This window comes from Temnothorax americanus, unplaced genomic scaffold (genome assembly GCF_048541705.1).
Source record: "Temnothorax americanus isolate GAGA-0224 unplaced genomic scaffold, ASM4854170v1 Scaffold59, whole genome shotgun sequence".
Classification (NCBI taxonomy): domain Eukaryota; kingdom Metazoa; phylum Arthropoda; class Insecta; order Hymenoptera; family Formicidae; genus Temnothorax; species Temnothorax americanus.
In genome coordinates this window covers 477,180-501,903 of record NW_027509741.1, presented here as the reverse complement: position 1 = coordinate 501,903, position 24,724 = coordinate 477,180, and the positions used below count along the sequence as shown (strand labels likewise).

Genomic DNA, 24,724 nt, shown 5'->3' with positions numbered 1-24,724 from the left:
ACTGTGTTTGGGCATATTAAACAAATCAATCAATCAATCAATCTCTCTCTCTCTCTCTCTCTCTCTCTCTCTCTCTCTCTTTCTCTCTCTCCAGACTCAGATCGAGGACCACTGATTGCGAAAAAAAAAATTTTTAAACGAAGTAAATACATTTTCTTAAAATTATTATTTTTTATTAACATAAATATTTATTTATATTTAGTCTATCTTATATATATATTATAAGTTTATCTTAATTTGACGGATTATAAAACGTTTGTCGGTTTTGCTTATGATTTGTGGCTTTAAGATTACGACTCTTCGGTTTATTTTTCAGTTTTTTTTCACAAAAATGATCAATTATCGATTGAATTGTTGACGGGGTTTGTCGACGAACTGAGCAATTTCACGAAGAGATTTACATTGATTATGTACTTCAATAATAAGTTTTCGTTCTTTTTCGTTTGTTTCCCTGCTTTTGCGACCCATTTTGCTAATTAAATAATGCAGTAATGCTGACATTATTTGTTTTTTAAAAGTCATAATTGGGAAGCATAACCTACTGTCTAATGTAAACAAAATAGCTGCCCCGAGAATAACCATATATTCACGATCTTACAAGCTCAATTTCTCAACTGTACGAATACTTTGTATGCATCCAAATAGTATAATTTTTTATTTATTATCAGGACAAAATATTTTAATTATTACATTCTTTAGTTGAAATACTTAAAAAAAATCTATTCTGTTTGTTATTAATAAATTGTAACTTAATATATATATATTTTTTTTCAAAAATATAAAAAAAAATTTACTCTATACGAATACTTTTTGCGGGTGTAGTTCTGAATGACCCCTGCTCCCGATCGACTTAAAACTTTACAGATAAGTTGTTTTCGATGTGAAAAATGAATTCCGCGTGGTCCCAACTTCGGAAAATAAAAAAATTTTAAATAATAGCATTTATCGACTAAAATCGATTCTATATGATATATATGTTACTGTAAAAGTGATAAATTCGATAATTTTACATATAATTACCGGTTATTATGCATAATTTTCAACATATACGGTGATAAATGTGATAAATTATAGCAAATTTATCAATTTTACCGGTAATAACCAAGACTTTTTGGCAAAAGTAATAAATATTTCATTAATTTTGTTGTAGGGCCACATAGATTTACAACTTTCCACGCGTGGAAAGTTCACGTATGTACTTTACAAGGCACACTATGTGTCTAGTTTAATGGTAGAGGAGCCTCCCGCAGGGCTTTTACTTTTACCAAACGTACTATTACTTTTACCAAAAAGTCTTGGTTATTACCGGTAAAATTGATAAATTTGCTATAATAGACTATATCCCTTTTTGCACTCACTGGACACTCACTGAACTACACATTAGAAAATGGAATCAATTAAGTGTTTTAGTTTTGCAAAATAGTACTTAAATTATTCTATTTTATTTATTTATTACGATGTAATAGCTATTTAGTTTTAGATTTTTCCATTGTATGTAGGTATTGTTTTTTAGGCTGCTAAAGGTAAGCCACCCATAGTAGGCTATGTTCTATATAGTCTTGCACCTTGGCTGAAGGATTACGTCGGTGGTCCAAGTTATCCTACTGTTCGAACCAACCCTGCATCCATTGCGAAACCTGAAGGTTTGTGGCTGAGGACATGGAATGCTCTATATTTTATTGTGGATGATCTCATAAGATATTACTATTACTTCCCTATTATTCAACGACTTACTGAGGAATATGTAGGCCATGCAATGAGGCCATTACATGAAATAGAAAAAGACAGAATTAACATAGTACTAATTAATAGTCATCCTGCGTTCGAGCCTGCGATCCCATTGCCGCCAAACACCCTGGAGATCGCAGGTTTAAATGCCCAAGCCGTGCAACCAATTGCCGGCGAGATAGTTGTGACGTATTCTGAGGTAAGAAAATTATACTTTTTGAGAAGCTTACTTGAGAAACACAATTTAACAAAAAATAAAATTATAATATTATAGGAAAGAAGCTGTGTATACTGAAATGTTATAATTTTAACGAAACTCTGTCGTGTGTTTAACGGTCAAATTATTATCTAGATTTTATCTGTATTCGAAGATTCTCGAATTAGGATTTATCATTCCTTCTTGTGTGGCACAGATATTTCCGTGCCATTCAGGATATTGTAACAAATACTAACTGTTTTAATTAGCAAAACTGTGACTAACTTATTAGATCGAGCAAAATCTGTAATTTTGCTTTTATTAAATCAATATAATAATAATATTGTATAAAAATTTTATGTATAATAATCGTGATAAGCTCAAATGATTAGAAATCAAACATATATAACGATAGGGCACAGAGCCGCAACAAGATGTTCGCATTAAATTATTTTTAATTTTAATATATATTTTCCAACCGTATATTAACTGCGCGCTGACTAATTGTCAGACTTGCAACACAGTTGTAATTGGAGTAAAATCCTCTCTCTCCCCCTAATTAAATCAATTCGATTTAATTTTGATGCTAATAAGCATTTAAATAACTGTAAAGAAATTATTGCGAAAAAATTTATTATTGTTATACGCGGGCTTAAATATGCGGTTCTACAATAATAATATTAGGTTATTGTTATAAATATTACCACATGCCTCAGTGGTCGAATTGGTACGACGACTTCACAGAATGAAGGAGGTTCCAGGTTCAAAGCCTGGCTGAGATAATATTTTTCGCAATAATTTTTTTACAGTTATTTAGATGCATATAGCATAAAAAATTAAATCGAATTGATTTAATTAGGGGGGGGGGAGAAGATTTTACTTCAATTACAACTGTGTTGCAAGTCTGACAATTAGTCAGCGCGCAGTTATTATGGTTGGAAAATATCTATTAAAATTAAAAATTTTATGTATATTTCCAAATTGATTAAAGTTTTTGCATGCGTTTATTTCTCATACAATTTGTTATATGTATCTATACATATAACTATAAACTCAGACAACATGCGTGTGTAAAAAACGTAATAAAGACGGTTTTTAGACGTGGGTGCTAATGTAGGAATTAACCTAAAAAAAAAAAACAGTGGTAGTATTATACCTCACAAAAATCTAAGTAACAAGTGGTAGACGTAATCTTTTGTATCTCCAAAAATCTCAAAAAAACCTTAGTATTTTTATTTCCAAAAGTTATTATTCAAGTGATACACATCACAAAATTACGTTACCTTATCAAGTGATCTATTATTTAAAAAAAAGGTAAAGAAACGCGCCAAGTACACGCATAGTAGTGTATATGTTGTTATCTCGAAAAGAAAACAGTGGTAGTATTATACCTCACAAAAATCTAAGTAACAAGTGGTAGACGTAATTTTTGTATCTCGAAAAATCTCGAAAAAACCTAAGCAGTAGTACCTTTACCTAAAAAAAAAAAAAAACTAAGTGGTAGTATTATCATACCTCGAAAAAACCCAAGTAACAAGTGGTAGACGTAATCTTTGTATCTCAAAAAATCTCAAAAAAACCTAAGCAGTAGTATTTTTATTTCAAAAAAATTATAACTCAAGTGATACACATCACAAAATTACGTTACCTTATCAAAAATGAGTCGTGCTTCAAGTGATCTATTATACAATTACAAAAAAGAAATGATATCTCTTTTTAAATTACAGCGCCAACTACAGAGAGAACATACACTGAGATAAAAAATTTGTCAATTCCAAGAAATATTTAGTCCGATACGTTCAACTAAACATTTTAGTTAGCTAACTAAACATTAGTTGAATTAATTAATTCTTGATTAAAAATACGAAATAAATTGTTGAAATAACTAATATTTAGTTAATTAACTAAAATGTTTAGTTGAACATATCAAACTAAATATTTCTTGGGATTAACAATTCTTTTTCTTAGTGTATTTTTCGAGATACAAAGATTACGGTCTACCACTTGTTACTTAGGTTTTTTCGAGGTGAAAAATTACAGAGGTAACAATACAAAATACAAATATTTTATTAAAATATTTAAACCCAACAAGGGAATACAAGGTATTTAAATACAAAATTTCTATATGTATTTTAAAAAATTTAATCGCATTGCAAAGAATTACAGAGGTAACAGTACAACATTAAAATATTTTATTAAAATACATAAATTTTTTTTGTCAAAAAACTTGGCGCTGCTAGTGAGAGAGAGAGAGAGAGAGAGAGAGAGAGAGAGAGAGAGAGAGAGAGAGAGAGAGAGAGAGAGACCTTTTACAATTGTAAATATGACTTATATTCTATATACTTATTCTATACTGTAGTATTGAAATGTATCGAGTTGTGTTAGCGCAGATGTGTGTGTATCGCGTGTCGCGCGCGTGTCGCGATGCCGTGTTGACATGCGAAGAATCTATTAGAGAGTCGATTGTCTAATGACAACAGAACGTTAATTTGTGGAGAGTCGTTTTTCGAAAGCAAGCGAGAAAAGGGCGTTCGTTGCCCAGGGAATAGTAACGGAGAAGCCTTCGAGCCGAGAAGTCGAATTGTAACGTTTCGCGTCGTGTGTAGTTTCGGAATTTGAATGAGGCTCAGCCTCAGCGTAGATCGAGCGAGAGTGTTAACGTTCCTTTTGTATCTCTCATATTCTGTTATTCTCATCCTATAATAAACATTATACTGTTTTTATTTCCTTCAAAACATTGGATACCATCTTTTTTCCTACAATACTTAATTCTAATCGCTCTAAAATCTAAACTTATCCTATACTTAATCATAAGCCGCATTATTCACCGTCACACACTCACCGTCATTCACCGTCACGAGTCACGAGTCATAAAAATACTACTGCTTAGGTTTTTTCGAGATTTTTTGAGATACAAAGATTACGTCTACCACTTGTTACTTAGGTTTTTTCGAGGTATGATAATACTACCAAATAGTTTTTTTTTTTTTAGGTAAAGATACTACTGCTTAGGTTTTTTTGAGATTTTTCGATATACATACAAAGATTACGTCTACCACTTGTTACTTAGATTTTTGTGAGGTATAATACTACCACTGTTTTTTTTAGGTAACAACATATACACTACTATGCGTGTACTTGGCGCCTTTCTTTACCTTTTTTTTAAAAAAGGTAATTTTGTACAGATATCACGCCTTTTTGTAGTATTACGCATTGTATAAACAATATGTACAGAGTGTTATTTCGAGGTATAATATTACCACTTTGTTTTTTTCGAGATATTCATTATACGGATCGGTAATCGATATAACTATATTGTGCTCATAATTTGGCACATTAATCGCAAATGCTCTGACGATGCAGGGTCTCGGAAAATCTAATACTTCATAAATAACGCATCCGAAGTAAATATTATAATATACGCCAAAATTAGTTTAAGTAATACTTGCATATCATATTTCAGATTCTCATATTGTGCGGTTATGTATAAATATCAATAAAAAACTCCGTACTCTGTGTCTCTAAATTCACAATACAATGAAATCACAATAATACAAAATAATACAATATTAAACTGTATAAACACGGTATCTGGAACAAACGCACAAGAGAGAGAATATTTAAATATTTTTTTTATCGATCAGAGAATATATTATTATCTTGTTTTCATAGTTAAATAAAAATCAGAGACATTAAATAAATATTCCTGCAAACAGGATGAAAAATATAGATCGTAATTATATAATAAAACAGCTCTTAGTTTGTTCTGTAGTTTGCTATATTTTTACTGTATTACACTGTCTTTTTCTTTTTCTTTTATATTAAAATATCTTTAATTTGTTCAAGTTTTGTAATTATACTATAATTTATCACTATTTTCTAAAACAGACTAATATTTTTCTATATAATTATGTTCCTACAGAATAATACATATTTCGAAAATTATTACATATTTTGATAATTAAACTTTTATAGATTTACATAGAATCATATATTAATAATTTAACGATAAAAAAGTTCAATAATAATTGTTAATAATAACTGTTTAAAATTGATAATCATTATGTATTAATAAAATTTGCTTACGATATAAAAATACGTGACTATGTTCGACTTAATTTACATGAAAATGAAAAATATAAAACGATTGCTAGTAAAACATTTACCACATGTTTATAAATTTTAACTAACTGCCGATAACGCTTTAAATGTAAAAGCTGAATAACCATAGTAATTTAATACGTAAAAAGCCCAGTTTTGATCATTGAGCGAATTACATAATTTGTATTTAGATTACGCTCATAAAGTCTAATATCGGTAGGCTTCTATAAGAGAAGCATTGTATTAATATGTCGCAAATATTGGACTAATCATAGCCTAAAAAAAGCTTTGTGCGCTCGACTATTCGGTATTTGACCCTGCAGTCTTAATCTGCGGACAGTTTCTCTCAAGTGCTTTGGTTGTAATGGACCAGTTTCATTCTGGGCCTCCATAACATCTAAAGCTATACAACAAAGCACAATATAATCTAGAATTAAATTCCAATATTCTAACCGTACTTATAAGAAAGAACTCGTACCTTCTTCAACAATCTCGCCAACAAATACCTTAGCAATTCCCGACATAGCTATATGACAACGTTCTGAGACACTGAACAGCCTGTTATGGTTTGCATATATATATATATTATATATATATATATATATATATATATATATATATATAATCTGTGAAACATATTTAGTATAATACTTCTTTAATGGAATGGTTATTTCTTTTGTAAATAACGACTAAAAATAAGGTGCGTACCCTCTTTATAGCTGCTTTTATAGAAATGCAGATCGTCTGTATACATCTCGTATCTGTCCACGTAATCTTCAGTGAAGTTGGATACTAGTACTCTGTAAAAGAAAAGTTCTCGACTGCACTGCGATACTAACGCCGCTAGCCGCCAGTGTCGAAAAAGTAAAAGTAACGTTTCTGATTATGACGTCATCATATATAACGTCGGCGTTAGGAGGAAGAGGAAGTATCTTAATAAAAAATTTTCACATTTGGACTTTGCGTCGCAATATCTCCGCTCGTAGGGCACGTAGCGGAATATTATAAGAGAACCCCCCCCCCCCCTAATTAGACCCCAAGTTATCGATCAAGCTTACTTATAACTTGATCCGTTCACTCGTTATCGAGATCTCAACATCTCGGGTACTCGCAACCCGTCGCGTCGCGTAAAAGAGTCACGGTCGGTCTCGCTCCGCGTGTACTTGGCGCGATCGAGATACTACCGTGTCTCTTGATGTATAAAAAAATATATTTTAAATATGCTATATTTTCAACATCTTTATAATTGAATAAGTAACGATCACGTATGTGATATAATATAATTTTTATTTATTAAATTGTTATTAATTAATTTCTGTAAGAATCAGTAAATTTGAAACTGAGGATAAATATTATTGTTTTGCATATTGTTAAATTTAGAAACTAAATATATTTTTTACAAAAATATTATATTTATAACAATGACTTTTATAAGAAAATTAACTGTCGAGTATGAATCTCATTTGAATAAATATATAATACAATTTGTTGCTTACTATTACATACAATCTGCTTGTAAACATATTGGTTATATGGTATATACGATTATGTTTTGAGATTAAGATACGTATCTTTGTACAACATCAAAATGTTTAGTTTACCATTATTTTGCAGGATGTGCGCGTATTTCTTGACGAAGCAAAGAATGGAGCTATTGTAATATCGTTAGGAACAAATGTGAAATGGAAAGATGTCGGCCTAGACAAGATTAAAATTGTTATACTGGCTTTGTCGAAACTGAAGCAACGAGTGCTGTGGAAGTTAGATATTGATGTGCAATTTGAGATACCGAATAATGTAATGGTTGTGAAATGGATGCCGCAAAGCGAAGTTTTATGTAGGTTTCTCAATTTCTAGGAGTATACGCACGGAAAAAAGTAGCTAAATTTAGTCGTGAAATATGGATATTATGACTAACTTTTTTGCAGCAAGAGCTATAATTTAGCAATAGTATAGCAAAACCTTTTGTTTTTGCTGCAAAAATATAACTCTTGCTGCAAGAAATGTAAATTATCCATATTTTACGACTAGATTTACCAATAGTATAGAAAAAGAAAATCACACAATTTTTGTTGTATTAAATTAATCTGAGTATCTCGCCGTAATGTTTGGACGATTTTGTAGTTTTCTCACGCCTAAAACAATTTTAGCTTTTAATTATTACAATTACCTATATATTGTAATTTCTTTATAATAAGAGGGTGATTTTTATTATAATAAAAAACTTGCTTTCTTTAAAAAAATTATACACAGACGACAAAATTGTTGATTGATAATATCATCAAGTCACATTAATTTCATAAAGACATGTACAGCTAATGAAATTTTCTATCAATTTGTATCAATGTGAGATTTCCATGGTGATAGTTGAGATTTACCATTTATTGTATAACATGTTTGTTATATTTATTATAATATATTATAATGTATTTTGCTTTCTCATAGAGGAAGCTTTGTTTTCGTGAAAAAATTTTTTTTAGGTATTTTTGGCAAATGTTTAGAATGTTCTGAAATGTCGAAAAATTACTTTTGTCCAAAATGTTCGTGTGTATGTATGTGCGTGTGCGTGTGCGTGTGCGTGTGTGTGTGTGTGTGTGTGTGTGTGTGTGTGTGTGTGTGTGTAACGCTTTTTGTTGTCCGTTTATAGTCTAACTTCTGCAAATTTAGAGATATCGGTCCATTTCTAATTTTATTATATTTTTCAGTTTTTTCTACCCTTATTTCATATATAATTCTTTAAGATTTGGTTGATTAGGCCCAGCTTTATACGCGATCAAAGGTCCATATTTTTTTGGGAAATGTCTGTAATAGCTCTAACTTCCGCAAATTTCAAGATATCGGGCTGTTTCTAATTTTATTATATTCTTTAGTCTTTTCTACTTTTATTTTATATATAATTAAGAATATAACCACTTTAAAATTACTATACTATACGTTAGTTTGCCCTAAGTTGGAGTACTGTTCCATAGTTTGGTTTCCGTATTTCAAATGCCATCAGATATTGATTGAACGTGTGCAACACAAATTTTTGCGTATGGCTGCTTATCGGCTAAGTAATCCTATGTCAATTACTTGCCATGTGTGTGTGTGTGTGTGTGTGTGTGTGTGTGTGTGTGTGTGTGTGTGTGTGTGTGTGTGTGTGTGTGTGTGTGTGTGTGTGTGTGTGTGTGTGTGTGTGTGTGTGTGTGTGTGTGTGTGTGTGTGTGTGTGTGTGTGTGTGTGTGTGTGTGTGTGTGTGTGTGTGTGTGTGTGTGTGTGTGTGTGTGTGTGTGTGTGTGTGTGTGTGTGTGTGTGTGTGAGTATGTGTGTGTGTGTGTGTGTTGATGTCTGTGTGTGTGCGTGCGTGTGTACTGTGTGTGTGTGGTGTGTGTGTGTGTGTGTGTGTGTGTGTGTGTGTGTGTGTGTGTGTGTGTGTGTGTGTGTGTGTGTGTGTGTGTGTGTGTGTGTGTGTGTGTGTGTGTGTGTGTGTGTGTGTGTGTGTGTGTGTGTGTGTGTGTGTGACACACACTACAGCGCTATATTAAATAAATTAAATCTGCTATTTTTAGAAAATAAAAAACTATCCGTTGATCTTACATTTATTTTTAAGCTTCCCAACCACTTTACTGATTGTCCGGATTTGTTGGAACGTATCTATTTTAACATCTCGACTAAAGAATTAAGACAGTACTCTATCTTTCACATCGGGTATCACAGTACTTTGTATAGCGCAAATTCTTGTGTAAATAGGCTGATAACATCCGCAAGTAATTTCTCTAATAGAGTTGACTCTTTTGGTGGCTCTGTATCAACTTTTAACCGAAAACTTTCTCGTCTACTCTCGTAACTTAAATGCTTTTCATACTATGTTGTGAAATTCTATTGTTTTTGTTTTTTTTCTTTTTCTTTTGTACGCTAAAAGATTTATTACCCGTTAATAAAGTTTAGTATGATTATTATTATTATTATTATTATTTAAAATTTGGTTGATTAGATCCAGTTTTATACGCGATCAGGTCCATATGCGAAAGTCCATATATGGACAATGTAGCCTGAACTCCCAAAGTCAATATCGATTTGAGATTGCGTTAATTGTAAAACCCCACTTGTGCTACTAAGCTGACCCTTTTTAAATTTATAAAAAGGTTAAATTTAAAATAAAAAAACGTGTGCAAATTAGAAACTTGCACTTTGCTTCCTCATCATTACGGATCGCTAACATTCCTCCTATTTCATTTGCTCATAAAGCTCTATGAGAAAGCCAAACTAATAAATACTAATAATTATGCAACAAATAAAATACAAGCTTCCTCATAAGAGGAGCTTTTTGAACAAAATAAAATAAAAGGAATGATAGCGATCTGTAATTATGAGGAAGCAAAGTGCAAGTTTTTAATTTGCACATTTTATTATAATATGCCTTCATGTGTTTAGCTCATAAAAATGTAAGAGCAATTTGGACGCATGGTGGTCTTCTCAGTACGCAGGAAGCCATTTGGAAAGGTATACCAGTGATCGTAATGCCTTTCTTCATGGATCAAAGACCCAATGCAAGATTATTAGTAGCTAAAGGCGTTGGCATACACTTGGATATTAAAACTTTGTCCGCGCAGTCCATATTGCACGCAGTTGAAGAAGTACTTTACAACGAAAGGTATCATATTTCGATCATGTTTTAATTATTACTATTTAAACAGTTTAGCAATATACTTACACTAGCTGGTTACCCGGGCTTCGCCCCGGAGGACATGTGTATTAAGACAGGCAAATAGTCTCTCTCTCTCTCTCTCTCTCTCTCCCTCTTTCTCTCTCTCTCTCTCTCTCTCTCTCTCTCTCTCTCTCTCTCTCTCTCTCTCTCTCTCTCTCTCTCTCCTCTTTCTCTCTCTCTATCCTCTCTCTCTCTCTCTCACTCTCGCTCTCTCCTCTCTCTCTCTCTCTCTCTCTCTCTCTCTCTCTCTCTCTCTCTCTCTCTCTCTCTCTCTCTCTCTCTCTCTCTCTCTCTCTCTCTCTCTCTCTCTCTCTCTCTCTCTCTCTCTCTCTCTCCCTTTCCTTTTCCCTTTCTCTCTAAAATGCTATAAATTGAAAAATATTACTTTCTTATCTACTGAAGTTTAATTCCGTCGTGTACATACAGTTCTTTGAGATTTACTCAATTATTTTCTATAAAAAATTGGAAAAATTTTGTAACCAATTTTTAAAAAGATACCAGTTTCCAAAAAGATCGGTAACGAAAAACTATACAGCTTATAGCATTTCCCGGAAAATTCTACCTCTGTTTTATATACAATTCTTTAAACTTCGATCAATTATTTCCCAAAAAATTTGTCAAACATCTGATAATAGTTTCCAAAAAGATCGGTAACGAAAAATTATATACTTTATAGTACTCCCCGGGAAATTTAACCCCTACTTTATGTACAATTCTTTGAGATTCAATCGATTATTTCCCGAAAAATTGGAAACAATAAAAAAACCGGTTTTCAAAAGAATCGATAACAAAAACTGTACACATCATGGCGCTCCCCGTAAAATTCTATCCCTACTTCATATACAATTCTTTAAGATTTGGTCAATAAATTCCCGAAAAATTGAAAAAATTTTGGTACCGGCTTCCAAAGAGATCGGTAACAAAAAATTATACACTTTATGGCACTCTCCGGAAAATTCTACCCCTGTTTTATATACAATTCTTTGAGATTTCATCAATTATTTCCCGAAAAATTGAAAAAATTAGAAAAACCGATTTCCAGAAGATCGGTAACGAAAAACTATACAACCTATAGCACTTTCCGGGAAATTCTACCCCTATTTCATATATGTTTGGTAAAAATTCGGTCCATTGGTTTCCGAGATCATAGAACACAAACAATCAAACCGACAAATTCTGTCTCTTTATAATAACTAGAAGACTAGAAGACGATCAGGACGAACTTCTGATTTGAGCAGTAGTAAAATATGAAAAGGAGCAAACAGCGAAGTTAGAAAATACTCAAAACAAAGTAAAAGATATTGATTAAAAATTCCATATAAAAAAAGTGTATTATCGAAAAAAAAACATTGAGAAAATACAGTTAGTCAGAGAAAAAAAATTTTGTACAAGATTCAATCCTAGTTACTTACAAACTTTATTTCGTGGAATTTCTAAATTTTTGTGAGAAAGAGAGACCTTGTTCTTTTTTTTTAAATATATTTATTTTCAGAATAATGCGCTTTTTGTGTATCGTCTTGAGTATTTTCCAAAGTCGCTGCTTGCTCCCTTTCATAATTTTCAGTAGCTTGAATTAGCAGGTCGTCCTGACCGTCTTCTAGTACTAAAATTATTAATTGCGATGTAAATAAAAAATTTTAAAAAAATTCAATTATTTTCAAAAAATTGTCCAATTAAAAAAAATATATATATGTAACTGTGTATATATATATGTAGATCCAGAGGTATGTTCCGGGACTGTTTACGTTTTTTGAAATGTACAGTCCTGGAATATAACGCTATATATGTAATCAGATTCAAATTATATATATATATATATATATATATATATATATATATATGTAGGTCCGGAAATATGTTCCGGGACTTTTATTTTTGATATCGGTATATTCCGGGACATTTGGCAGTTTCCAGGACTGTACATGTCAAAAAACGTAAACAGTCCCGGAACATACCTCTGGACCTACACATATATATATATATATATATATATATATATATATATATTATATATATATACAATATAGATTATTAAAGAAAACAAATATTTGTTTGTTTTTTATTAAAATTTATAAATTCTTATTTAAACTCACAATAACTAATAACTGAATTCTTCCATTGCGTTGACGAATACGTTATTTCTTGAAGTATTGAAAATAATATTTATGTCACACGTGCATGGAAAGTGGCTTATCACGCGCGCGTACACGCACTTGCAACATAAAATAGGGTATGCAAGCCGTGCGTGAAGATAAAAATTCACGGGTGCAGAGTTGACGCACGAGCCTTCGGCTCGTGCGGTCACCGCACCCGGGAATTTCTAGCACTTGTTGCACAAATAATTATTATATCACACGTGCGTGGAAAGTGGCCCATTCCGCGCGCGCCATCTGTGCGACAAATAACCAATTTCCCACGCGAAAAATTCCCTACTCGAACCCGTGCAAGCATGAGATATTCCCGCACTGCGTTAAGTCAATAACGTTTTTTTTAATTTTTTTAATTTTTACGGGTAGTGTATATTTGAACGTTTTTAACTTAAAAACTATTGGACTGAATTTGTATTAAAACCATATAAAATAGGGGTAGAATTTTTCGGAGAGTGCTGTAGAGTGTATAGTTTTTCATTATCTATTTTCTGAAAATTGATTTTTTTAATTTTTTTACCCGTAAGAATTAGAAAAATTAAAAAAATTGGTTTTCAGAAAATTGGTAACGAAAAACTGCACACTCTATACCACTTTCTGGAAAATTCTACCCCTATTTTATATGGTTTTAATACAAATTCAGTCCAATAGTTTTTAAGTTAAAAACGGCCAAACATTCACCACCCGTAAGAATTTTATAGATTAGTATAGATAGCATAGATATAGATTTCAAATAATGTTTGAACTCTAATATTTAGTTAGTATAATCAATTTATTAATTCCTTTAGAAACAATTGCTTATAAAATAATAGATTATAAAATTTTGCTTTTCTGTTTATGTCTTGTCCTATTTGTCTTTTTAATAAAGATGCGGTCTTTAATTAAAATACAATTTTTGAATTACATCATTAATAATAAAACATTTGTTTGTACAGTTATACAAGAAACATGAAACAATTATCCAGAGAATTCCGGGATCGGCCAATACCGCCATTAGATTTAGCTGTTTGGAGCATTGAATACACCGTCCGTCATCCAAATGGAACTTTAGTAACGCCGTTGAGATCTCAAAGCTGGGTAGAACAAAATCTGATAGATGTCTACACATTTTTGTTCTTTAATTTTTTTATAATATTGTTAAGTATATTCTTTGTAATAAAGCTATTTATTAATTTCTGTTATAATTATATGTACACCGCAGCTAAATTACGCAAGAGCAAACAAACGTAAGTCGTAGAAACATTAACAGGCTTTGCGTGCAGTTGCTGCATATAATGTTAATGTAAAGAAGTGAAATTACCGTAAATATAGAAAATGTTGTATTAATTGATAGATATTGTAATTAATAATAAAATATGTTACACTGACTTGTAAAATAAATCAAGATGTGAGAAAGAAAGAACTGCATTTTTTTTGAAATAATTAAGCTTCTACCTTTGCGACAACAGCACCAGGAAGCCAAGGGCCAAAATTGTCACGATTATTAGAGAAATAAAAACAACATTTACATTAGAAACGTCTTATTTAAAATTGCACTAAAATACAAATAAAATATTATATTATTTTAATCTTAATAACAAATCATAAAAATACTTCGACGAACTTTGTTTTCGAAGATGATAAGTTGTATGTCGGAAAATCCTGATAAGAAACGATAGATGTGTCGGTTCGGTTAAGTCGTATAAATATCGACGAGATGTCTATCGTTTTAACCTTATAAAAACATATGCAAAGTAGAAGGTTTTCAAACGATTCAATTCATATCATTAATATACGATAGAAAACGAACCGATTTGCTGCCGTACAGAAGATGATAAGTTGTATGTCGGAAAATCCTGATAAGAAACGATAGATGTGTCGGTTCGGTTAAGTCGTATAAATATCGACGAGATGTCTATCGTTTTAACCTTATAAAAACATATGCAAAGTAGAAGGTTTTCAAACGATTCAATTTATATCATTAATATACGATAGAAAACGAACCGATTTGCTGCCGTACAGAAAATGATAAGTTGTATGTCGGAAAATCCTGATAAGAAACGATAGATGTATCGGTTCGGTTAAGTCATATAAATATCGATAAGATGTCTATCATTTTATTCTTATATATATCCGTATTAATGCATACGGTAAAATTATTACCATAAATAACGATACATATTATATCGTGTATATACGATTGATTCAGATGGGCAATAATTGTACATATAGAAAACGATTCATAACTATAAAATTTGTATAGTTATTTTCTTATTCGGACCTAAAACGATAGAAACCGATTCGATTCAATTAATGTTTTATCTGTCTTCTAAATATGCAACGATAGAACCGATAAGATACGATTAAAAACGATACAGATATAGCCGTTTTTAATCGTTTTCTATCGGATATGGTTACCAGGGCTCCCTTGCCTACATAAGACTAACTGTTAATTTTCGACATTGTCCACTTGGAATCGAGCAAAGTCCGCAATGTGATAATAGTTGCTGACATTGCCATCGCTGGATGGGCAGTGTTAACTTTGCCCGCATCAAACCGGGCAATGTCCGCTAATAAACTACTTTGCCCAGTCGCGTAGTGCAATGCTAACATTGCCCGGGCAATGCCGACATTGTACACCATGCGGACTTTGCCCGTACATATATAATCACACACACACACACACACACACGCACACGCACACGCACACGCACACGCACACGCACACGCACACGCACACGCACACGCACACGCACACGCACACGCACACGCACACGCACACGCACACGCACACGCACACGCACACGCACACGCACACGCACACGCACACGCACACGCACACGCACACGCACACGCACACGCACACGCACACGCACACGCACACGCACACGCACACGCACACGCACACGCACACGCACACGCACACGCACACGCACACGCACACGCACACGCACACGCACACGCACACGCACACGCCCACGCACACGCACACGCACACGCACACGCACACGCACACGCACACGCACACGCACACGCACACGCACACGCACACGCACACGCACACGCACACGCACACGCACACGCACACGCACACGCACACGCACACGCACACGCACACGCACACGCACACGCACACGCACACGCACACGCACACGCACACACACACACACACACACACACACACACACAACCAGATCTGTTATCATATATGTATATATACATACGATTTAAAACCTTAAGAAACAGCTAATTAAAAATGTCCTCCACATTTTTATTTGCTTTCATTGGCTCGTTTATGTTATCGGACGAAAACACACCCACAAGCTCCGCCTGCCTCGCCGTCCACTCGCAACCAACTTCTTTAAAAATTTCTGGAGAGGGGTACTGGTATATAAAGAGACGAAGCTGCGGTGGAGCATACTCAGTATTTCGCATTATCCAAGCTTGTCTGTGACTGCGAATTCGAGTCTTGTGTGAGCTGTGCCGACGAGGGCTATCCCTGGTGCTGTTGGGATAACGGACGGCTGGACGGCGAGGACAGCGCGGTGTCTCCCGAGGTGCAGGTGTCTGGACACCCCTCCAAATTAGAGGATAAGAAGACGACGAGGCCGCCGCTTAAACGACAGGCCGACGAGGACTTATTTAGCCCAACCGAACAAATTACACTGCGTTGAAACCGATTCTCCTTTACAAGGTAAATTAAATACTACTAATCACTTCCAATGCTTATAGCCGAGACGGTATAGAATTACTAGGGCGAGATGACGAGGATTTTATAGAACAACCACTTTTGCATACAATCCAAAAGAAAAAGCTGAATTATTGGGGCAAAACTTTCATAAAATATATCAAGAAGCAGACAGTTTCATATCCACATGAAAATGTAGTAAATGAGTACGTTGAACTCTCAGATGAAAAGACACCTCAATGTGATTTAATTACTCCTCGCTTAATTTTCGATATCATCAAATCATTTCCTAATAATAAAGCCCCCGGCTCTGATAAGGTCACCACTTCTATGCTAAAAAAATCATCAGATAAAATCGTAATTCAGATCTATTACAATATCTTAAACTTTTTTCGATTATATTATTTTCCTTCGTGTTGGAAGACGGCAAAAATACTCGCTTTTCCTCAGCCGGGCAAGCCACAAACTTCTCCGACTAATTATAGGCCTATAAGCCAATTTTAAGCTCTCTAAGTAAAGTTTATGAGAGTCTTACTCACGCGGATTGATGCCTTTTTATCAGAGAATAATATCATAATCAACGAACAATTTAGCTTTAAAGCACGCCATTCTACCATTCAACAATTACTTAGAGTCACAGAATTTTTCGCATTGGAGATTAACAAAAAACGAAGCTCAGCTATGGTGCTACTCGATATACAAAAAGATTTCAATTCTGTCTGGCACAAGGCCTTGCTATATAAGTTAAATGCTCTTAACATGCCAGAGAGTACATAATCAAAATAATTCGCTCATATCTAAAGAATCGCAAATTTATAGTAAATTTCGAGGGTGAAACGTCATCTATCTGTGAGGCTATCTCTGTAGTCCCTCAGGGCTCTATCTTGGGGCCCATTCTATTTAATATTTTTATAAATAATATTCCCAAGGACTCTAAGACTGAACTCGCAATCTACGCTGACAATACTGCCGTTTACACCTCCTTCTAGAGCCCGGCTATACTCGTCAGCAGATTGCAAAGACATGTTGATGCCATTGTTTAATTCTGTAGAAATTGGAAGATGGCTATCAATAACAAGAAAACCGAGGCTATAATAATTATTCGCAAAAAATTTCCAAGACCTCCATCAATAAAAATGTCAAGTTTTAAAGTTTCTTGGGCCACTAAAGTGAAATATCTCAGCGTTAACATCGACGCAAGCTTAAAATGGAAACCGGCAATTGATGATAGAGTTAGTAAAGCTCAGAGAGCTCTTAGAAAATTATATCATCTTTATAAATAAAACAAGTAATCTTAAGACGGAATATAAACTATTACTATACAAGACTTGTGCCAGATCAGTGTTACTTTACGCGGCTCCGGTCTGGGCAACAGCGCACAAATCATACATTAAACGCATACAAATTATGCAAAATAAGTTTCTTCGCATCATACTAAATCTCCACCAAAGTACGCACCGCTGAATTGCACACTCAAACTCAAACTGAATATATAAATGAAGTTATTATTCAAGAAAAGAGTCACGGTACGGTCTCGCTTCGCGTGTACTTGGCGCGAGACATTACCGTGTCTCTTGATATAATTTTTCCCTAAATTATGTTTATTGTTTTTTTTTAATTCAATTCTGAACGAGGCACTTCCATACCTCGAATCTCAATAAATTATTTTCTTTTTACTTTCAGGGATCTTATATATTGCCATCGCACTTGTACCTTTTGGAACAAAACGCATGTTAATTTTCGCTTAAAGAACGCTCCAAACTTCAACTACATGGCTACAAGAATATGCAATAAAAAATAAGGGGTATTAATTGAAAAATTTGAAGCAACCCTGACTTGACCTTAACGACTCTACAAAAGGTCTAACTAATACAGTCAGTAAATAGATCCTTTTAAATTTTACAACTCTTGTCTAAAATATTTCTTCCAAAAATATCATTTTTTCCGAAATAATGTTCTGACCTTTTTGTTGCACTCTGTATAAAACGCGCACTTAAAATTACAGGCCAGGTATATATGACGAGCATCTAGGCATACTTTCTATCATTGGACATCATTCCATATATTCACACAAAGGCCAATTATTATTTAAATATAATGAACAATATTCGAAGGGTCCTCCACGTTCTCAGTATCTATACCATAATCAACTCATTACACGGACACTCATACAGCAGTCTTCATTGCAATAGTAATAGTAATAACAGATGGACGTTGCAAAAATTACTAAGCTCAACTATTGATTTCTTGAAGCAGAATCAACAATATGTAAATCAAGAATTACCGGATATGACACCCCAGTTTGGAGACAGATACGATTTTATAGTGATCGGCGCTGGTACGGCTGGAGCAACCATAGCCGCAAGATTAAGCGAAGTGCCACAAATTAAAGTACTGCTGATCGAAGCTGGTTCCAGTGAAAACCTCTTTATGGATATCCCAATAATCGCTCCCATCTTCCAGATATACAATAAAATAAATTGGAACTATCAGACCAAATCATCCCACAAGTACTGTCGTGGCATAAAAAATAATAGTTGCCATTGGCCGAATGGAAAAGTAGTCGGTGGCGGTAGTGTGCTAAATTTTATGATAGCATCTAGAGGCAACGCCGAAAATTACGATCGATGGGCCGAGATGGGGAACGAAGGCTGGGCATACCAGAACGTCCTCCAGTATTTCAAAAAACTGGAAACAATGGATATTCCAGAGCTGAAATCGGATATTAACTACCACGGTACCGATGGACCAGTACATATCACATACCCGCCATTTCATACCCCGTTAGCAGAAGCCTTTCTAGAAGCTGGCAAGGAGCTGGGATATTCACTAGTGGATTACAACGGAAAGAACAAAATAGGATTCTCATATCTGCAAACCACAATCATAAATGGCACTCGCATGAGTAGCAATAGGGCATACTTGCATCCCGTGCACGGTCGCACCAATCTTCATTTGACTCGTGAGAGTACGGTGACAAAAGTGCTAACCGATCGTATTACAAATCGAGCAATCGGCGTAGAATTCATCAAGAATAAGCAAACAATACGTGTGTTTGCGAAGAAAGAAGTAATTCTATGTGCAGGTGCCATTAGATCGCCGCAATTATTAATGCTTTCCGGCATCGGACCAGCAAAACATCTTACCGACCTAGGCATAAATATAATTCGAGATGCGCCAGTCGGCGAGAACCTCATGGACCATCTAACCTTCTTTGGATTGACATTTACAACAATTGCAGCAGCAGGTTTCAAGTTATTCGATCTGATAAATCCGTTTCATATATCAGACTTCTTAAGCAATCAAATGGGAACGTTTACGATTCCGGGCGGGTGCGAGGCCCTCGGTTTCGTCAACACAAAACAGCCAAAAAATAAAAATAATTTCCCAGACATCGAATTATTGTTTGGCGGTAATACAATGAAAGAGCTTGTTCCCCAAAGGATGCTCCAACTTAAAGATCCTATAACTCAGGAATGGGATAAGTACAGTCTCAGCAAATGGCTGGACTGTTTTACCAATACTGCTGAAACCTAAAAGTCGCGGTAGAATAACATTGTTAGCTAGTGACGTTAATGTTAAACCAGAGATCGTGCCAAATTATTTCGATGATCCAGACGACGTCAGGACAATGATTGCTGGGATTAGAATTGCGTTAAGAATTGGTCAGACAAAGACGATGCAAGCGTTCGATTCTAAATTGTTAAACATTACTTATACGGAATGCAACAATTACGAATATGACTCCGACGCTTATTGGGAATGCGTAATAAGGATGCTATCAACGACACTTTATCACTACTGTGGCACTTGTAAAATGGGACCTAGTGGAGATCCGACTGCTGTCGTCGATCCCAGATTAAAGGTATTTGTTTGTAAAAACATAATAGAATATTCATGCAGAATATCATAATAAGCAGCATGTGTTTTATAAATTCATATGTAATATTTTGCAGGTTATTGGTATTCAAGGATTACGAGTAGCAGACGCATCCATTATGCCCGAAATTATATCGGGGCACCTAAACATTCCTGTATATATGATCGCCGATAAAGCGGCAGATATGATCAAAGAAGACTGGGGTTACTTGGAAAAGTCATAATTATATAATGAACTTTTATGAAAAAGTAGCATTATCTATCAACGACACTTTATAACTACTGCGGCACTTGTAAAATGGGACCTAGTGGAGATCCGACTGCTGTCGTCGATCCCAGATTAAAGGTATTTGTTTGTAGAAACATAATAGTAGAATATTCATGCAGAATATCATAATAAGCAGCATGTGTTTTATAAATTCATATGTAATATTTTGCAGGTTATTGATATTGAAGGATTACGAGTAACAGACGCATCCATTGTGCCCAAAATTATATCGGCGCATCTAAATATTCCTGTTTATATGATCGCCGGAAAAATGGCAGATAATAATATATATTCCTTAAAACAACATATTTTATCCAAACATATAAGTAATTATTCGCAAAATGTTTGTAAAAAAAATTGTATGCAAAAAACAAATGTAAAGTATACACTGTAAATGATGCTGTAAATGATGCAAATAAAATTTTTCATGGAAATTGTAATAATATTATTGAAATAATCTCAACTACTTGCAACAAATAATGATATGAATATAACAGATTTTAAGAAAAAAATTAATGAATCTGCTACTCATCTTGTAATAAAATTGTATGCTTATGGTATACTTTAAATCGTAATATGATTCATAAAATTATTAAAAATTGTTCTTCATTTTTTAATAGCATTTGCTTTCAATTTTTAAAAACAAAATATAAAAACATAGACGGTTTATGTAATATATTGCAGATAATAGAAAATGCGTTTGAAAATTTTAAAACTGAATATGTAACATTTCAATACTTACAAAATATAAAATGCTTGATAATGCCGTCAAGTAAAAAAATACATTCGTCTTTAACATTTGGCCAAATTGATGAACGTAAAAAATGTAAAATATATCATAGAAAAATAACTATTGTGAATAAAAAGAAGTTTTAAAAAAATTTCTAGAAATTCCGAACGTCTTTTCCACAATAACTAATACATATATTGAACAGTGTAAAAAATACAATGCTATTGTTATTTCTATTATTCAAAGTACATTTTGGCAGTCTATTGAAAAGTTTGCTGAAAATAAAATTATTTTACCATTAGTTCTGTTTTTCGATGATATCGAAATAAATAATCCTCTTGGGGGGGGGGATCACATAGAGATATAAATAAATTAGGTGCAGTTTATTGTTCGATTCCATGCCTACCTGATGAGTATGCAAGCAGATTAGAAAATATTTACTTAATTCAACTTCATAATTATGTTGATCACAAGTATTTGGAAAATAAGATAATATTTAATCACATAATTGATATGATAACAGATTTAGAAAAGAACGATATACAAATTACTGTATATGGGGAAGAAAAAACAATATTTTTCACATTGAGTTGTATAGCAGGAGATAATTTGGGTTTAAATACTATACTAGGATTTTCAAAAAGTTTTAATTCAACACACTGTTGCAGAATTTGTTTGGTTTCCAAAACAGAAATTCAAAAGCAGATGCGAGAAGATGTTAATATTATAAGAACAAAACTATACAACTCACTGTGAACAAAATATGTTCGGTATTAAAGAAAACTGTGTTTTTAATACTATTCTAAGTTTTCACGCAACAGAAAATTTTTCTGTTGATCCAATGCATGATTTATTAGAGGAAATTTGTCGATATATATAATATTGAAAAGATTTTGAATAATTTAATTAATAAAAATAAATTTTTTTATATTACAAGTTTTCCATGAAAGAATCCGATTTTTCAATAAAACTTCCTTTAGTGAAAATGTTGTTTCTCCAATACTGTTTGATTCTATACAAAAAGAGCATATAATTATATCAGCTTCAGAAATGAAAAATCTTGTTCTAAATTTGAATTTATTTATTGGAGATCTTGTTTCTGTCAATAACCATCTGGGATTTATATTTACTTTTGAGACAAATTCTATGTATTGTATTTTTACATGCTTTAAATATGGAAAATATTGACTTGTTAGAACTGAATATCTTTCTTTATATATTAAAATATAACCTATTATAATTCATTAAAAATTAAGCATCATAACTTATTGCATTATCCAAGAATTATGCGGACGTATGGGCCTTTAAAAATTATGACATGTACCCGATTTGAAGGAAAACACAAACAAATAAAAGAAAATAGTACAATTTGTAAGTCACGAGTAAATCCCTCATTTATACTTGCTGTACGACATCAATTGCAGCTCTGTTACAGATTCTTTATAATAAAGGTTTTATAAATCACGTATCTGTGGGTAACGTTATTTCAAACTAAAAATGTAATATGTATGTTAACTGCATATGAAATATACATAAATATTTTTGTATTTGACAACAATCTTTTAATTTAATAACTATAAACCATTAGAGAAAATATTTTAAAATTATTGAACAAATATATATTTAATTATATTTTCAAACGTATATATATATATATATATATATATATATATATATATATATATATGTTTTTGGTATATTTCAAGAACATTTATATATACATGCATATATTTAGAAGCAGTAAATATTGATTAATCAATATAGCTACCTTTAGCAATCATCTATATCGTTTTTCTCAAAGCTATAAATGATTTAACATGTACGGTCTATTTTAAGGACATATAAATATTAATAGGCAATGGGTTGATATGAGGACATATACACATTTTACGTATGGACTATTATGAGGACACGGATATATAAAATTGAAACTTTATATATTTTAATCCACTTTGAATTCAGTAATATTACCTTATAGCTATAATTGATAACTATACCATATTTTGCATAATATCAACACGTTTATATACATGGGTATTTTTTAGGACTTTTAAAATAAATACACAGAGACAAGATTACCTTAACACATAAATTCATGCGCATATTCGGAGTGTGTACTCGTATGTGCATTTGCTTGTATCATTGTTGGTTATTTGAGAAATAGCAATTCAAACCAGCTGTTTCAAAATAGCTAGAAGCTGACTGACATTTTATAGTTTGATATATCAACATTTGATTTACGTGAAAACATCAGATTTAAAAAGTAACATAGATAATAGATTATACTTTATATACTAGGTATAGAGCACATAAAATATTAGTTGCATTAAAGATCAATTCAGACAAACTTGCATAGGTGCATAAGCATATGCATAAAAAAACGGATTGATTTATTTCCTTATGCATATGTATATGGATTAATTAATTTTCTTGTGCTTATGTTTATGCGCTATGCAAGTTTGTCTAAATATACGATATACCTTTATACCTCCAAATATATGTCCCGATACGCGCGAAAAATTTATGTGTTAAGGCAATACCTATGTGTGTGTTCTGTCACAAAATGCAAGCAAAAATTGCTCGACATTTTGAATTAGTCCATTCTAAGGAACCTGATGTTCAAAAGTTCAAATATTTACCTAAGGGTTGTAGCGAAAGAAGAAAGATCATCGATACTTTAAGAAAAAAAAGGAAATTTTAAATTCAACATTGAAAAACAATATGAAGGTCAAGGTTTTATTCCATGTAGACGAGCAAGAGAAAATCAACCTAAGATTCTTAACAATTATTTGGCATGTGGGAATTGTAAGGGTCATTATTTAAAATCGACAATAAGACATCATTTCAAAAAATGTACAGGTCGGAGAGGAGAAAAAAGTCGCATCGTTAAAGTAATGGGTCGGAGGATAGAAGGCAAATGTCTCAAAGAAGCTGATGAGAAAGTACGGCGATTATTATTACCAGCAATGAGATCTGATGACGTAACGCGCAATATTTGTTACGATAGTTTATTACTATTATATGCAAATTTCCAGTGCAAATATATAGGCACTCATCGCATCATTTACAATAAATGATTCGAGCTCGATTGCGGCTTGTAAGTCGCCTATTGATAGCGATGAGAAATATTAATAATGATATAACGTCTTTTACTTCTATTTACGACCCAATTTTATAAGATTGAAAAATTTTATTTAAATTTAACAAGGGAATACAAGATATTTAAATACAAAGTTTACATGTGTATTTTTTAATGGTCACAAAGAATTACAGAGATAACAGTACAAAATACAAATATTTTATTAAAATATTTAATCCAAC

The 24,724-nt window shown here is 32.9% G+C and overlaps 3 protein-coding genes across 4 annotated transcripts in view; 2 read left to right on the top strand and 1 right to left on the bottom strand.

Moving 5' to 3' along the window:
• LOC143904829 (UDP-glycosyltransferase UGT5-like) overlaps window positions 1-14,261 on the top strand; it is a 32,112-nt gene extending 17,851 nt beyond the window's left edge. For both annotated transcript variants that reach the window (XM_077419790.1, XM_077419789.1), the window contains 4 exons: window positions 1,514-1,927; window positions 7,640-7,862; window positions 10,439-10,658; window positions 13,795-14,261. In XM_077419790.1, coding sequence (XP_077275916.1) covers window positions 1,514-1,927; window positions 7,640-7,862; window positions 10,439-10,658; window positions 13,795-14,089 — 1,152 coding nt within the window. In that variant the 3' untranslated portion in view covers window positions 14,090-14,261. The remainder of the gene's footprint in view (window positions 1-1,513; window positions 1,928-7,639; window positions 7,863-10,438; window positions 10,659-13,794) is intronic.
• LOC143904831 (transcription initiation factor TFIID subunit 11-like) lies at window positions 3,654-7,629 on the bottom strand. The gene is made up of 2 exons (XM_077419792.1): window positions 6,504-7,629; window positions 3,654-6,428 (listed from the first exon to the last, which is right to left on the bottom strand). Exons 1-2 carry the CDS (start codon window positions 6,547-6,549, stop codon window positions 6,295-6,297), a joined length of 180 nt encoding a protein of 59 aa, XP_077275918.1. The 5' UTR covers window positions 6,550-7,629; the 3' UTR covers window positions 3,654-6,294.
• A 1,898-nt stretch (window positions 14,262-16,159) lies between the features above and the next one.
• Window positions 16,160-21,152, top strand: LOC143904828 (glucose dehydrogenase [FAD, quinone]-like). The gene is given in 6 exon segments (XM_077419788.1): window positions 16,160-16,532; window positions 18,210-18,400; window positions 18,532-20,018; window positions 20,020-20,391; window positions 20,483-20,751; window positions 20,846-21,152. Coding segments are annotated over 3 exon segments (1,914 nt in total). The 5' UTR covers window positions 16,160-16,532; window positions 18,210-18,400; window positions 18,532-18,623; the 3' UTR covers window positions 20,630-20,751; window positions 20,846-21,152.
• The last annotated feature ends 3,572 nt before the right edge of the window (window positions 21,153-24,724 follow it).

What these genes read in the sequence shown, in the direction of transcription:
- LOC143904831 (XM_077419792.1), bottom strand. Translation starts at nt 6,549, where the DNA reads ATGTCGGGAATTGCTAAGGTATTTGTTGGCGAGATTGTTGAAGAAG. An exon ending in TGGCGAGATTGTTGAAGAAG is followed by an intron (nt 6,429 to 6,503) that starts GTACGAGTTCTT and finishes TTTGTTGTATAG; the next exon opens with CTTTAGATGTTATGGAGGCC.